The sequence below is a fragment of the Podarcis melisellensis genome, assembly GCF_964234715.1.
Source record: "Podarcis melisellensis genome assembly, chromosome: 1".
Taxonomy (NCBI): domain Eukaryota; kingdom Metazoa; phylum Chordata; class Lepidosauria; order Squamata; family Lacertidae; genus Podarcis; species Podarcis melisellensis.
The window spans coordinates 118360052-118373728 of NC_138528.1; the positions used below are offsets into that span (position 1 = coordinate 118360052).

Genomic DNA, 13677 nt, shown 5'->3' on the forward strand with positions numbered 1-13677 from the left:
GGCTATTTAAAGTTCCTTGAAGTTTTTTCAAATTACCATCAAAGAGCTTAGGGTGGCATTTTATGTAATGGGTTAGTAAAGGTAAAGGGATCTCTGACCATTAGGTCCAGTCGTGGCCGACTCTGGGGTTGCGGCGCTCATCTCGCTTTATTGGCCGAGGGAGCCGGCGTACAGCTTCCAGGTCATGTGGCCAGCATGACTAAGCCACTTCTGGCAAACCAGAGCAGCACACGGAAACGCCGTTTACCTTCCCGCCGGAGCAGTACCTATTTATCTACTTGCCCTTTGACGTGCTTTTGAACTGCTAGGTTGGCAGGAGCAGGGACGGAGCAACAGGAGCTCACCCTGTCGCAGAGATTCGAACCGCCGACCTTCTGATCAGCAAGTCCTAGGCTCTGTGGTTTAACCCACAGCACCACCTGTGTCCCTTTAATGGGTTAGTAGAGGGAGGTAAATAAAAGTGAGAATGCCTACCTTCCGTCCTCTACCTGGAAGAAAAGAAAAAAAAGAGAAGAGAAATTAGCTCAGGTGGGTTCCCAGCACATGTACGGATAATGATTTCCATCCCTGAAGTTATGAGCTATATTCAGGCATTCAGAATGTGACTTTACTAAACATGCACGGAGCGGCAAATATACTGGTACGCTTTAACACAACTTCTCATCCATTTGTCTCTTCTGTGTAGTCATAGAGGCTTTTGCACAATTCAGAACCCTGGAAAAATCAGAATTCCAACACGCGCAGGGCAGCTTCCTCCATACTGCTAACAGTGTTGGGAGTTGCCTGCACGTTCATGGGTTAAAAGATCGGTTGGCTGAATCAAACAGGAGACAAAAAGGCAAGCCTCTTAAGAAGTAGAGGCCTGAGGGGAGAAAGTTGGGAAGAAACACAGGCCTGAGGGGGAAACGCATGAATTTCGTTACATGGATTACGGAATAGGAGCAGCCATGGAGAAAGAAGGAAAGCATCAGGCAAGGACCTGAGAAAGGTATGTGTTGTTACCAAGAAAGGAGAGAACAAAGGAGCCAAGATGCAAGGAGGAAAAGTGGAAACGCAGGAGAGGAGGAATGTCACATGCAGAACTCTCCAGTCATTCTTTGGTGCACAGGTTGCTAATTTTGACAGTTGCATAAATGTGTGATTTATTGAGTGAAGCCGGAAAATTGCTTGAGCCATCCTGCGGGAAGATACTTCCTATTTCAGGAATGCAGAATTTTATTTTGCTTATATCACAGATGAAGCAATTTTGCATTTCCTGTAAATAAAACTCTTCTCTGCAAACCTTCCCTCAGACCACAATCCTATGTATGTTTAATCAATAGCCCCATTGTGCTCAAAGATAAAAAGGTAAAGGTAAAGGTACCCCTGCCCGTACGGGCCAGTCTTGACAGACTCTGGGGTTGTGCGCCCATCTCACTTAAGAGGCCAGGGGCCAGCGCTGTCCGGAGACACTTCCGGGTCACGTGGCCAGCGTGACATCGCTGCTCTGGCGAGCCAGAGCCGCACACGGAAACGCCGTTTACCTTCCCGCTGGTAAGCGGTCCCTATTTATCTACTTGCACCCGGAGGTGCTTTCGAACTGCTAGGTTGGCAGGCGCTGGGACCGAGCAGCGGGAGCGCACCCCGCCGCAGGGATTCGAACCGCCGACCTTTCGATCGGCAAGTCCTAGGCGCTGAGGCTTTAACCCACAGCGCCACCTGCGTCCCGTGCTCAAAGATACTTACTTCCAAGTAAGTGTTTATAGGATTTCAGACTGAATCTGCTATGTGCTGATCTTTGGCAGCTTCCTTTAACGTTCATATTTTGTCTTTAAACCTAGCTGGTTGTTACATGCAATCAAAAGTTGGCCAGCAAGCACAAATAATCCAATAAATGTTTTCTAAATACTGCCTCCCCTCATCATTTTTATCGAATTTTGCAAGAGCTACAGCTGACTGGAAACCTATTTAGCACCAGCCACTTCTAACATGCATACTAATTATAAGCAAATGCCCAGATGTGAAGTCAAACCATAATATAATTCTTAGGCAGGTGTTGACAAATGTATTTAAAAGCATTCAGGCAGTCTACAGCTTTGACATCGTCTTCTTTCCGCTTGTGTGGCTGAAATTTGCAGCCTTTGGCCTGAAACCTGCAAAATGCACCCATCTGCTTATTAAAGCATGCCATATCTTGTCTTATTGCTTCATCGTCTAACAACCAGATGTACAGCTCTTGTTCATACTCCAAGTCATCAAAAGTAATCCAAATGGCAAATAGTAAAGATAAAGGGTCCAATCGTGACCGACTCTGGGGTTGCAGCGCTCATCTCGCTTTATTGGCCGAGGGAGCTGGTGTACAGCTTCCGGGTCATGTGGCCAGCATGACTAAGCCGCTTCTGGCGAACCAGAGCAGTGCACGGAAACACTGTTTAGCTTCCCGCCGGAGCGGTACCTATTTATCTACTTGCACTTTCATGTGCTTTTGAACTGCTAGGTTGGCAGGAGCAGGGACCGAGCAACGGGAGCTCACCCCGTCGTGGGGATTCGAACCGCCGACCTTCTGATTGGCAAGTCCTAGGCTCTGTGGTTTAACCCACAGCGCCACCCACACATTTTGGAAGTCGCCATGCTCCCCAGTAGAATTACCATATTTTTCCGTAGACAAGACTAGGGGTTTTTTTACCCCAAAAAATGGGGCTTGTCTTATACACAGGTAGTGCTGAGGGGTGTTTTCTTAATTTGGAGTCCCCAAAAACAGGGGGTCTCTTATACATGGGGGTGTCTTATACACGGAAAAATACGGTACTCAGCACACGTGTCAGGCATGCTTGAGCACAATCTGGTTTGCTTCCAGTATAAAGGAAGGTCAGAAATTCAAAGATTTCCTTCTGCTGCAGGTCCTTCCCTTAACAATTAGTGAAATATCCAGTTTATGTTCCTCGGGGCATACAAAGGAAATGAACTATAACACCAAGACAGCAGTTCAACAAACCTTTCCTGTTTAAAAAAACCCCACAAATTGTATGGTTTGAATTTTGTAAGAAAGTGCTGTATTTGCATGAATCTAATGTGCAGTTGAATCTAATGCGCACCTCAATTTCCAAAACCTTGAAACCGAAATTTGCTGGCACCATCAAATCAAATGCGCACCCTAATTTCCACAATGTAATTTGGCCAAAAACGGTGTGCATTACATTCGAGTAAATACAGTAGCATTGGTTTAGTCGAGGGGTGCCCAAATATTTTTCAAACAGGGCCAGATTTGATGAAGCTAACATGCGTGAGGGCCGACCAAAGTTGTTGAGTTTTTAAGGATTAAAGTTGTTGAGCTTTTTTTGCAATTTGACCCGGAGGTTGTTGAACTTCTTTTTAGGATATAACTGCCCCCGGAACAGACTTTCGGCATGCCTGGTTTAGTCTAACTCATCTGTTCTTCGCAGTTTTGTTTTTCTTGCCTGAAAATATATATAGTGCATCACAGCTCTCCAGTCCAGTCAGGATTATGCCTATTGCAAACCATCACATGCTCAGTAGGGGGACCCCAATAGCAGATGCCATGTCAGGGCACCACTGCACATCTGACCTCCCAACAGTTGAGTCACTGTTGCTTACTGGGAGAGAGAGGAGAGGTTTGCATGGTGCAAACACGCCAGTGGAAATACCACTTTGATTCCGCCAGTGCTCCCAGCCACCTCTCTTCTTCCCTCTCTGAGGAAGCAGCGGCAACTCACCTGTTGGGGGGAGAGGTGCAATCCCCTACTGCTACCTCCCCACAAAATTGCTGCCATTTCGACCAATAATCTGGCGAGCGTGGCTTCCCCACTAGAACACTTACACCGCGGAGGCACTGCTTCTCGTTAATTGGTTAGAAACGACATGCCATGTCATCCAACGATGTCTTCCCTCCACGACTGAGGCCCTTTTATAAAGTTTATCCAGGAGTAAACTTCATTCAGAAAGAAGTCCTTTCAATGTTAATTAAACACTTCCTGATTGCAGGGCCTGACCTCACTGTTGTTTCTTGTTGGCCACAGCTGAAGGATTGGTAATGAATAGCCTCTTAATTATCCTTGAATAGCCTTTCTTAATATCCCGTTGTCAGTTTCCCTTTCTATGGGAAGTTGTAGCGGGAGGTAAGACTTTAATTACAGGTTTCTTTTTCCTGCCAGATTGCACCATTTTGCTATACAAAATTAAAAGGAAAGAATGAGACTACAATGATGTGACAACAATATCATGCAGATTCTCTGTAAAGAATGAACTGCACAGCAGGGCAGCAATTCGGGGGGGGGGGTAAGTTACCATGGAAACAATCTAGGATGGTGTAAACAGTGGTCCAGTTGCCAGAGGAAGATAGGGAAGTTAGGAACTGAAGCTATATGTGGCTGGGAATATAGCCTAAAACTTCAAGCATGGACCACATGAGCTATCATTGGGTCTTTGGTGGATGGTCCCTATTTTCCAGGGACAGTCCCATGTTTACAAGAGCTGTCCCATTTTTTTCATTATTTGATTCTGGAAGGTCCCGCTTTTCCTTGAGACGTCCCTATTTTCACCAGAGAAACATTGGAGGGTATGGAGTTATGTGACCCCACAAGCCAAAGAGATAAGTAACTATACAACATTTAGAAGACATCTGAAGGCAGCCCTGTATTATTATTATTATTATTATTATTATTATTATTATTATTATTATTATTTCTACACCCCCCACTCTGGGCGACTTCCAACAAAAGTCAGCCACTCTGGGCGACTTCCAACAAAAGATTTAAAATACGTTAAAACAACAGTCCTTAAAAACTTCCCTAAACAGGGCTGCTTTCAGATGTCTTCTAAATGTCAGATAGTTGCTTATTTCCTTGACATCTGACAAGAGGGCGTTCCACAGGGCGGGCACCACTACCGAGAAGACCCTCTGCCTGGTTCCCTGTAACCTCACTTCTCGAAGTGGAGGGAACCGTCAGAAAGCCCTAGGAGCTGGACCTCAGTGTCCGGGTTGAACGATGGGGGTGGAGACGCTCCTTCAGGCATACTGGACTAGTTTTATTATGTTTTATATATGTTGGAAGCTGTCCAGAGTTGCTGGGGCAACCCAGTCAGATGGGTCAGGTATTATGGAATAGGACATCCCCATTTTCATCGGAGAAATGTTGGAGGGTATGCTATTGGAGGCAGTGCTGCCCACCTGGACTGGTTTTTAGTAAGAAGGCAGGTGGGGTGGTGGGCTAGCTGAAGACAGACTGAGATTGATGGAGCCGTGCCTCACTCACTTTAATGGGCCAGCCTCTACTGCACCAAACTGCGTCCCACCACCATCATATTCACACATGGTGCATAGTAATATCTCCGCCTAAGTCTGCTTGGGGACGTGGGTGGTGCTGTGGGTTAAACCACAGAGCCTAGGACTTGCCGATCAGAAGGTCAGCAGTTCAAATCCCCACGATGGGGTGAGCTCCTGTTGCTCAGTCCCTGCTCCTGCCAACCTAGCAGTTCGAAAGCACGTCAAAGTGCAAGTAGATAAATAAGTGCCGCTCCGGTGGGAAGGTAAATGGTTTTCCGTGCGCTGCTCTGGTTCGCCACATGACCCAGAAGCTGTACGCCGGCTCCCTCGGCTAATAAAGCAAGATGAGTGCCGCAACCTCAGAGTTGGCCATGACAGGACCTAATGGTCAGGGGTCCCTTTACCTTTAAGTCTGCTTGAGCCATTTTATCTTTGTGAATTCCTTGAGCCTAAACTGTTCTGAACCACACATCTTAGACTAATGTGTGGGTCATAACTGAATTATCCCCCTGGTTTTTGCGCTTTCTATATGTCCCGGCAACAGGGCTGGCCCAAGACATGTTGATACCTGAGGTGGAGCCCAAAATGGCTTCCTCCTCCCCCCACCCCACCAGGGAAGAAGGGGTGAGGCAAAATCTACATCAGGAACAAGGGGGGGGAGAGAGAAAGATCTCCATCAGGGTCTGCTGCCTCTAGTGTACCCTACCAGCCTGGTCTCATGCGTGGACCAGCCCTGTCTGACACTATTTTCAACTCTGCATGTGTTAAAATGTATATTTTGAGGAAAAAACACTTCTAGAAATGGGTATTCTGAGAGAAACTAAGTTTTAAAATATGCAAAAATTAGATCGGTAGTTGGGTTCCTATTGAGGGTACTTGGCAAGCCGACAGGAGAGCGATGAGGGACCAAGGATTGAAGTGGTTATTCTGTGATATTCTGGCAGTGGACAAAGCTGTATGGTATCTTTTGAATATATGTGTTTTAATATAATAATAATCAGTGCTTTTTTCGGGGGGGGGGGTTAGCTAGGGATGATGGGAGTTGTAGTCCCTAAACAGCTGGAGGGCCCAGTTTGGGGTGCCTGTTCTAGGTGTTCTGGGTGTGGTGAGTATGCACAAGTGCCCATCTCCCGTGCCACATGGACTCAGGCAAGTGTGTACACGTCGAAGTGAAGCTGTTATATACCCCAGCATGCAACTGGCCCCCGATTATCACATTTGAAGCAATCTTACCAATAGCACCTTCAAATCCATTGCGGGCTGTGTTTGGACACACAAGGCAGCACTCTCCCGGAGGGACCTGTGGATTTTCACATTCCAGAACATCGAGACATTGGATCTCATCGCAGAGAATGGCTCCGCTGTCACAAACACAAATCTGGCATGGGGACGGCTTCCAAATGTCTCTGTTCAGATACACCTGGCCATTCTGCGTGCAGGCAACCTCTTCGGTATCTAGTTCTAAAAGAAAGGAGAACAGAAGGCAATGTAAGTGGCTTCATTTTACTACACGGTGACAACACAATGTATCAACAGAATGACAACCCCTCATGAGGTGCATGTGCTTCTTCGCTTGTTTGCGACATGCAGGAATAGATCCTGGCTTCCTGCTGTGTACAAACCATGAGCCATGGCTTATTTTTTATTTTTGAAAAAGAAAAGAAAAGCAATAGCTCTAAGTTGGGACTCAGCTACATTAGTTTTTTAAAAGCGTTTAAAATGTGTTATATCGCTGCGACACCAGGTGACGCTGTAGAGTTCCGACTTTCGGCAATGTGATTTCACATTAAGAGGTTTACAACATGTTTTCCTGAAACTTTTTTTTTTTTTATGTGTCTAGATCCAGCCCTGGAGTTTGTACCCTAACTCAAGTAAAGCTATTCTGCCAATTGTGAAAGCAACTAAAAGTGAAACAGATGTGTTGTTAACTATTACCTACCCACATTCTCACTTCTTGGCTTCCACGACAAAAAAAAATATCTAACCCAGTTGTTTGAGCTCTGATGCCTAGCATGAGCGGATAATTCATGGTTCCTGTTACACAAGCAGCCGCCCCTCTTCCTGCTCTGTCCTCTGATGTTTGGCATGTGGACTATGGCTCACTTAATGTGTCACCTTCAGAAATGACAAAGTTGTTCAGAATAGAAACAGAGGTTTCTGAGTTAAAAGAAGTTCTCTAGCTCGCTTTCAAATAAACCACAAAGTTACAGGCCTTGTGCTGGGGCTGCTAAATGTAGATTGTGTACATACCATACATTTAAAGCCCATTCCACTCCCCCCCCAAAAATCCTAGGAACTGTAGTTTTCCACACCACATAGATACAACTCCCAGCAACCTTTCACACACACACCCCCCCGTACAGTGGTGCCTCGCAAGACGAAATTAATTCGTTCCGTGAGGCTCTTCGTATAGCGGTTTTTTTGTCTTGCGAAGCAAGCCCATTGACAGCTTAGCGGATTAGCGCTATTAGCGGTTTAGCGGCTTTTAGCGGCTTTTAGCGGCTCAGCTGATAAGCGGCTTAGCTGCTTAGAAAAAGGGGGGAAGGGTGGAAACCGCAGGAACTCGCAAGACATTTTCGTCTTGCGAAGCAAGCCCATAGGAAAATTCGTTTTGCGAAGCGCCTCCAAAATGGAAAACCCTTTCATCTAGCGGGTTTTCCATCTTGCGAGGCGTTCGTCTTGTGGGGCACCACTGTAGTTCTCAGGATTTGGGAGGGTGCTTTAAAAGTATGGTGCATATGAAGCCTTAGTCTATGTACACATTAGTGGCTTAAAATGCAGGGAGATCATTCCCCCCCCTTACTTTGTCTCACATTGCATTTGCATGTTGTTGTACACACCAGAGAGGGGCCAGAGATGTCTTCCCCGTTAATGCACATTACCTGTTTGGTTTTCCTCATGCCCACAACCAGAACCACCCCACTCCTTTTCATGAAGCTGTTGTCTGCACATGCACTCTCATCCACACATATACTTTATCACGTATACAGTCATCAAACTGTTTTTTAAAACTATGAAAAACAAAAGTAACAAATAAAATAGTAGGATCGAAAGAAGCCAGAGAAATTGTTGCCAAAGTGTGTCTCCCTCGGTCACAAGCCAGGTGTTAGAAAGAGAGGAAAAGGAAACAAAATTATTATTAATAATAATCCACCAAGTGACAGGAGCTGTGGTCTAAACCACTGAGCCTCTTGGGCTTGCTGATCAGAAGGTCAGTGGTACGAATCTCCGCTGCAAAGTGAGCTCCCTTTGCTTGGTCCCAGCTCCTGCCAACCTAGCAGTTCGAAAGCACGTCAAAGTGCAAGTAGATAAATAGGTACCACTGCAGCGGGAAGGTAAACAGCGTTTCCGTGTGCTCTGGTTTCTGTCACAGTGTCCCACTGTGCCAGAAGCAGTTTAGTCCTGCTGGCCACATGACCGAGAAAGCTGTCTGCAGACAAATGCTGGCTCCCTCAGCCTGAAAGCGAGATGAGCGCCGTAACCCCATCGTCACCTTTCACTGGACTTAACCATCCAGGGGTCCTTTACCTTTACCTATCAGGGCTGGGGCTGCTGAACATTGGCTGTTTATGCGCCATATTTTTAAAGCACACATTTGCCCTGATTGCCAATCCTCGGAACCATAGTTTACCCATGTGATGGCCTGGGATTCGGACTGGGAGGCTGAACCTGAGGAATACGAGCCTGCACAGGTTTCCCCGCCTCCAGAACCAGCAGAGCCGGGGCTGGGGCTTGAATCTGAAGGGCCCTCACCTGTGCTGGATCCTCAAGTGCAGGCACCAACTGAGTCTGCTCTGGCCCCTGAGGTGATGGAGGACCCATTGCCTGCAGGTGCTCCACTCTCAGCCCCGTCAGGGGAGGCTGAGCTTGCCTCTGGGTCCGGTAACCCTCCAGCCTCTCCTGAGCTGCAGAGGCTCAGGGCAGAGAGGCGGAGGGAACTAAGTTCCTGCAGGAGGAGTGCTCGCCTCCAGGCCAGGAGAGGCGAGTCACCTGTGGACTGGGGCCACCCTATGCCTCGGGGCAGATAAAAGCCAGCCAGCCCCAGTCCCAAGTTGCGGGAGCAACATTGTTGATAGCCAATTTCTGCCGGATCTCCTGCCCTCGCCCGACTCCCTGCTTTGGACCCAGCTTCAGCTTTGACGGACGGCTTCAGTACAGCACCCTCGACCTCAGACTGAACTTGGACCACGCCTCACAGAAACCCCACGGGACCAGCACAACCCATCCCAAAGCTACAACTCCCAGCAACCTATAAAAGGAATAAGAGGACAAAGGAACACAAGAAGAGGCTGCTGGTTCTGGCCCATCTAATCCAGCACCCTGTGGGGAACCCAAAAGCAGGACCTCAGAACAAAAGCACACTCCCCTCTTGTGGTTTACAACAACAGGTATTCAGAAGAATTAATGTCTCTGACTGTGGCAGCAGAGCATAGGCATCACAGATCGTAGCCATTTAGAGCCTTATCCCTCATGAATGTGCCTAACCCTCTTTTAAAACCACCCAAGTTGGTGGTTTAACTATGCACTGTACTTTATTCCATCTGTCCTGAATCTTCCTACATTCAGCTTCATTGAATGTCCACTAGTGTTATGAGGGAGAAAAACTTCTCTCTGCTCGCTTTCTTCATGTTTTGCAGAATTTTATAAACTTTCATCCTCTCAACTTTTCTCTAAATTTAAAAAAACTAAAAAGCAAAAACACTCAAATGCTGCGATTTTCCTAAACACGGATCATTCCGGTTTCCCTTTTCTGAACCTTTCCCCATTCTACAATATCCTTTCTGAGGTGAGACAGTGATGTTTAAAATAAAATTAAGTCGTATTGTGGAGTATCAATGGCTATGATGATGACCTCACTGTTTCGCTTTTTATGAGGCTGTTAAAAAGGTAAAGGTACCCCGACTGTTAGGTCCAGCCACAGACGACTCTGGGATTGCGGCGCTGAGGGAGCTGGCGTTTGTCCGCAGAGAATTTTTCCAGGTCATGTGGCCAGCATGACTAAGCCGCTTCTGGTGAACCAGAGCAGTGCACAGAAATGCCGTTTACCTTCCCGATGGAGCGGGATCTATTTATCTACTTGCACTTTGACGTGCTTTTGAACTGCTAGGTGGGCAGGAGCAGGGACCCAGCAATGGGAGTTCACCCCATTGCGGGGATTCGAACCGCCGACCTCCTGATCGGCAAGCCCATTAGAGGCTGTTAAAAGGTAAAGGGACCCCTGAGCATTTGGTCCAGTCGTGGTCGACTCTGGGGTTGCGGCACTCATCTCGCTTTATTGGCCGAGGGAGCCGGCGTACAGCTTCCGGGTCATGTGGCCAGCATGACTAAATTAAAGGGTTTAAGGAGGCCAAATCTCTCCTGCCTCCATTGAGAGCACAATATCTATTGTTGCTATTCCCCAGGAATAAGATTGTGGGCTCAAGGCCCACACTGGGCAAAAGATTCCCACATTCCAAACTAGATGACCCTCATGGTCCCTTCCAATTCTATGGCCGAATTGGGACTTGTGGAGAATTTCTGCAGTTATTTCATTTAAAGAACGTAGTGTGCTACCGCTAGGTGGCAGAAAAAGCCAGCTAATAACTAGGTGGAATTATCTTCTTGCACAGTGAAGGAAAACAGGCCAGCCTTTCGTTTGTTTGGACTTATTTGGGTTTGGGTTTGTCTCGGATTATTTCTTCCTGCCAAAGCAACTTCTCAGAGTAAATATAATATCAACACTGCTGAGATGCTGAGGGTAAGAAGCATTGTGCTTGCTCTCTTCAAGCAGCGATTGCAGCAGCATCTTCTCCTTGCTTATATTAGCGAATGAGGCTGACCTTTGAGAATTCACTCAGGACCTACCCAATGGCTTTTTACCAAGATGACTGAATCATCGCTCACCAAAATTGCTGGGAATATGAGAAACAGAGGAGAGAGAGGAGGACATGACCCAGATTCTCTTACCAAGAACGTCCTCCAGTATGTTCTTTTTTTTTTTTTAAGCATTTTTATTAGCAGGGGTGGATGAGAGTAAAAGCAAGCACCGATTCTTCTTCCCTGCCCTTCTAGTTTCCAGACTCTGTGCTTCATCCAAAGCAAGAACAGGGAAATAGATTGTGTTGGATTCCAGGTCCTTTCAACACAAGCATGGCTGATGGTCAGATTCGATAGGAGTGGCAGTCCAATCAACATCTGAAGGACCACATTTTCCCCATCACTGATCTGAAGGCCCCTAGTGTAAGGGTTAAAGGGGTTGCTCGTGCGTAAGTTGCCGCCACTCCTGGCTAGGTTGCCTGGTTAAACCTTTTCCGTCTGGACAGCCCTTCACTTCGTGGCTGTTTCAGTCGCTAGCAGAATCCGTCAGTGGGCGTTTCTTGAACCTCTTCCACCAAAGCAGTTCTTTGACGCCAAGTCTCCGCCTACTCTCCCTGCGCGGAAGTCTTCTGCGCAGGGTGGGTGTGGGCAGCGGAGGACCCGTGCTCTCCCTGCTGGTCTCCGGCGAGGAGTCCTGGAGCCCCCTCGCCGATTCCCCCATCTGCCCCCCTTTATCCCTGGTGTTACGCTGATTTCCTTCCCCAGCTGATCAGCTGCCTCTCTCCCTGCTGGGCCCTTCTCCGACATCGCTTGGGAGCCTTGCCTCCGCCTCTGGCTCCGATGGCAGTTCCCTGACACCTAGCAATTACTAGTAGCCATTTTTCTGGCTACCAAATCGTTGTTCCCTAAGGTACATTTGAGAAGCAAGAATCCCCCCCCCTTAGCCGTTAAATTGATTTGCCATACAAAAGGTAACAGGATATGTCTTGGCGTGAGCTGGACTTTCTAGAGAAATGGGCCTTCATCCACAACCCTTCTCAAGAGCAATTACTTTATGGATGGAGAAAAGAACATGGAGAGAAAGTGAAAAGGCTTGAATGAAAAGTTGACAAGATGAAGGTATGGAGAGAAGAAATTTAGAGATGGAACCACGTGAGCTGGACTTTCTAGAGAAATGGGCCTTCATCCACAACCCTTCTCAAGACCTATTATTTTAAGGATGGAGAAAAGAACATGGAGAGAAGGTGAAAAGGCTCGAATGAAAAGTTGACAAGATGAAGGTATGGAGAGAAGAAATTTAGAGATGGAACCATGAAAAGAGAAGCACACAGTATGCTAAGGGGACCCACAGTCTCACTAGGGCAGTGGGCACATCATGCATTTAAAGCACATGATTTCCCCCAAAGAATAAAGGGAACTATAGTTTACCCTCACAGAGCTACAAGTACTCTTAGTAAACTGCAGTTGCCAGGATTTGGGGGGGGGTGCCATATGCTTTGAACCACAGGCTTGTGGTTTAAGGCTGCTTGATATGTTCATACAACTTCTGTCCCAAATCACAGGGGTTTGGTGTTGGCTACAGACATGGAATACAGTGGTACCTTGGTTGTTGAACTTAATCCATTCCGGGAGTCTGTTTGACTCCCGGAACTGTTCGAAAACCAAGGCGTGGCTTCTGATTGGCTGCAGGAGCTTCCTGCACTCAATTGGAAGCCGCATCAGCTACGCTGGACATTCAGCTTCCAAAAAACATTCGCAAACTAGAACACTTACTTCCGGGTTTGCGGCGTTCGGGAGCCAACTTGTTCGACGACTAAGCCATTTGAGAACCAAAGTATCACTGCAGTTAATCTCACCCACCTTTATCCTGCTTTGATATGGTAAGTTAACAGATAAATAGGTCTGTTTCATTGGACATGTGAAATGAGTAATTATGTAGTGAGAGAAGAATGCAAATTCACTGAAAATTATGTGGCTCATTGTAAGCTTGTGGGCAACTTACTCTCAGCCCAACCTACCAGCCCAGGCTGCTGCTAAGAATAAAATGGGATAAAAATAAAATGGGATAAAATGGGATTAAAATAAAATGGGATTAAAAACTATATACAGTACAGTGGCCAGGTTAAGAACTGGGTTCTTCAGGTTAAGAACTTAATTCATTCTTAACCTCGGGTTAAGAACTGAATTCGTTCCGGAGGTCCATTCTTAACCTGAAACTGTTCTGCAGAAGCTGCAAAGTCCTCTGCAAACCAACAGCCCACATGTTAGTCATAGGTTTACAGTGGTACCTCTGGTTACGTACTTACTACGTAGGTTGTTAACCTGAAAGTGTTCTTAACCTGAAGCACCACTTTAACTAATGGGGCCTCCTGCTGCTGCCACGCCACCACTGCACAATTTCTGTTCTCATCCCGAAGCAAAGTTTTTAACCCAAGATTCACCCGGGTTAGCGGAGTCTGTAACCTGAAGCATCTGTAACCTCAAGCGTATGTAACCCCGAGGTACCACTGTATTAAATATTCCTAAATATTAAATAAAGTCGAAAGAAGAAAATGGTAAGACTGCTTACCTTATTTGGTAGGCAGCGTTACGGCCGGGCCCTGTGTAACGTGGCCAAG

General features: G+C 46.9%; 1 protein-coding gene across 1 annotated transcript in view; it reads right to left on the reverse strand.

Moving 5' to 3' along the window:
• COL5A2 (collagen type V alpha 2 chain) overlaps window positions 1–13677 on the reverse strand; it is a 193381-nt gene that overhangs the window by 88430 nt on the left and 91274 nt on the right. The window contains exons 4-5 of the mRNA XM_081903018.1: window positions 6497–6724; window positions 475–488 (exon numbers count right to left, since the gene is read on the reverse strand). Coding sequence (XP_081759144.1) covers window positions 475–488; window positions 6497–6724 — 242 coding nt within the window. The remainder of the gene's footprint in view (window positions 1–474; window positions 489–6496; window positions 6725–13677) is intronic.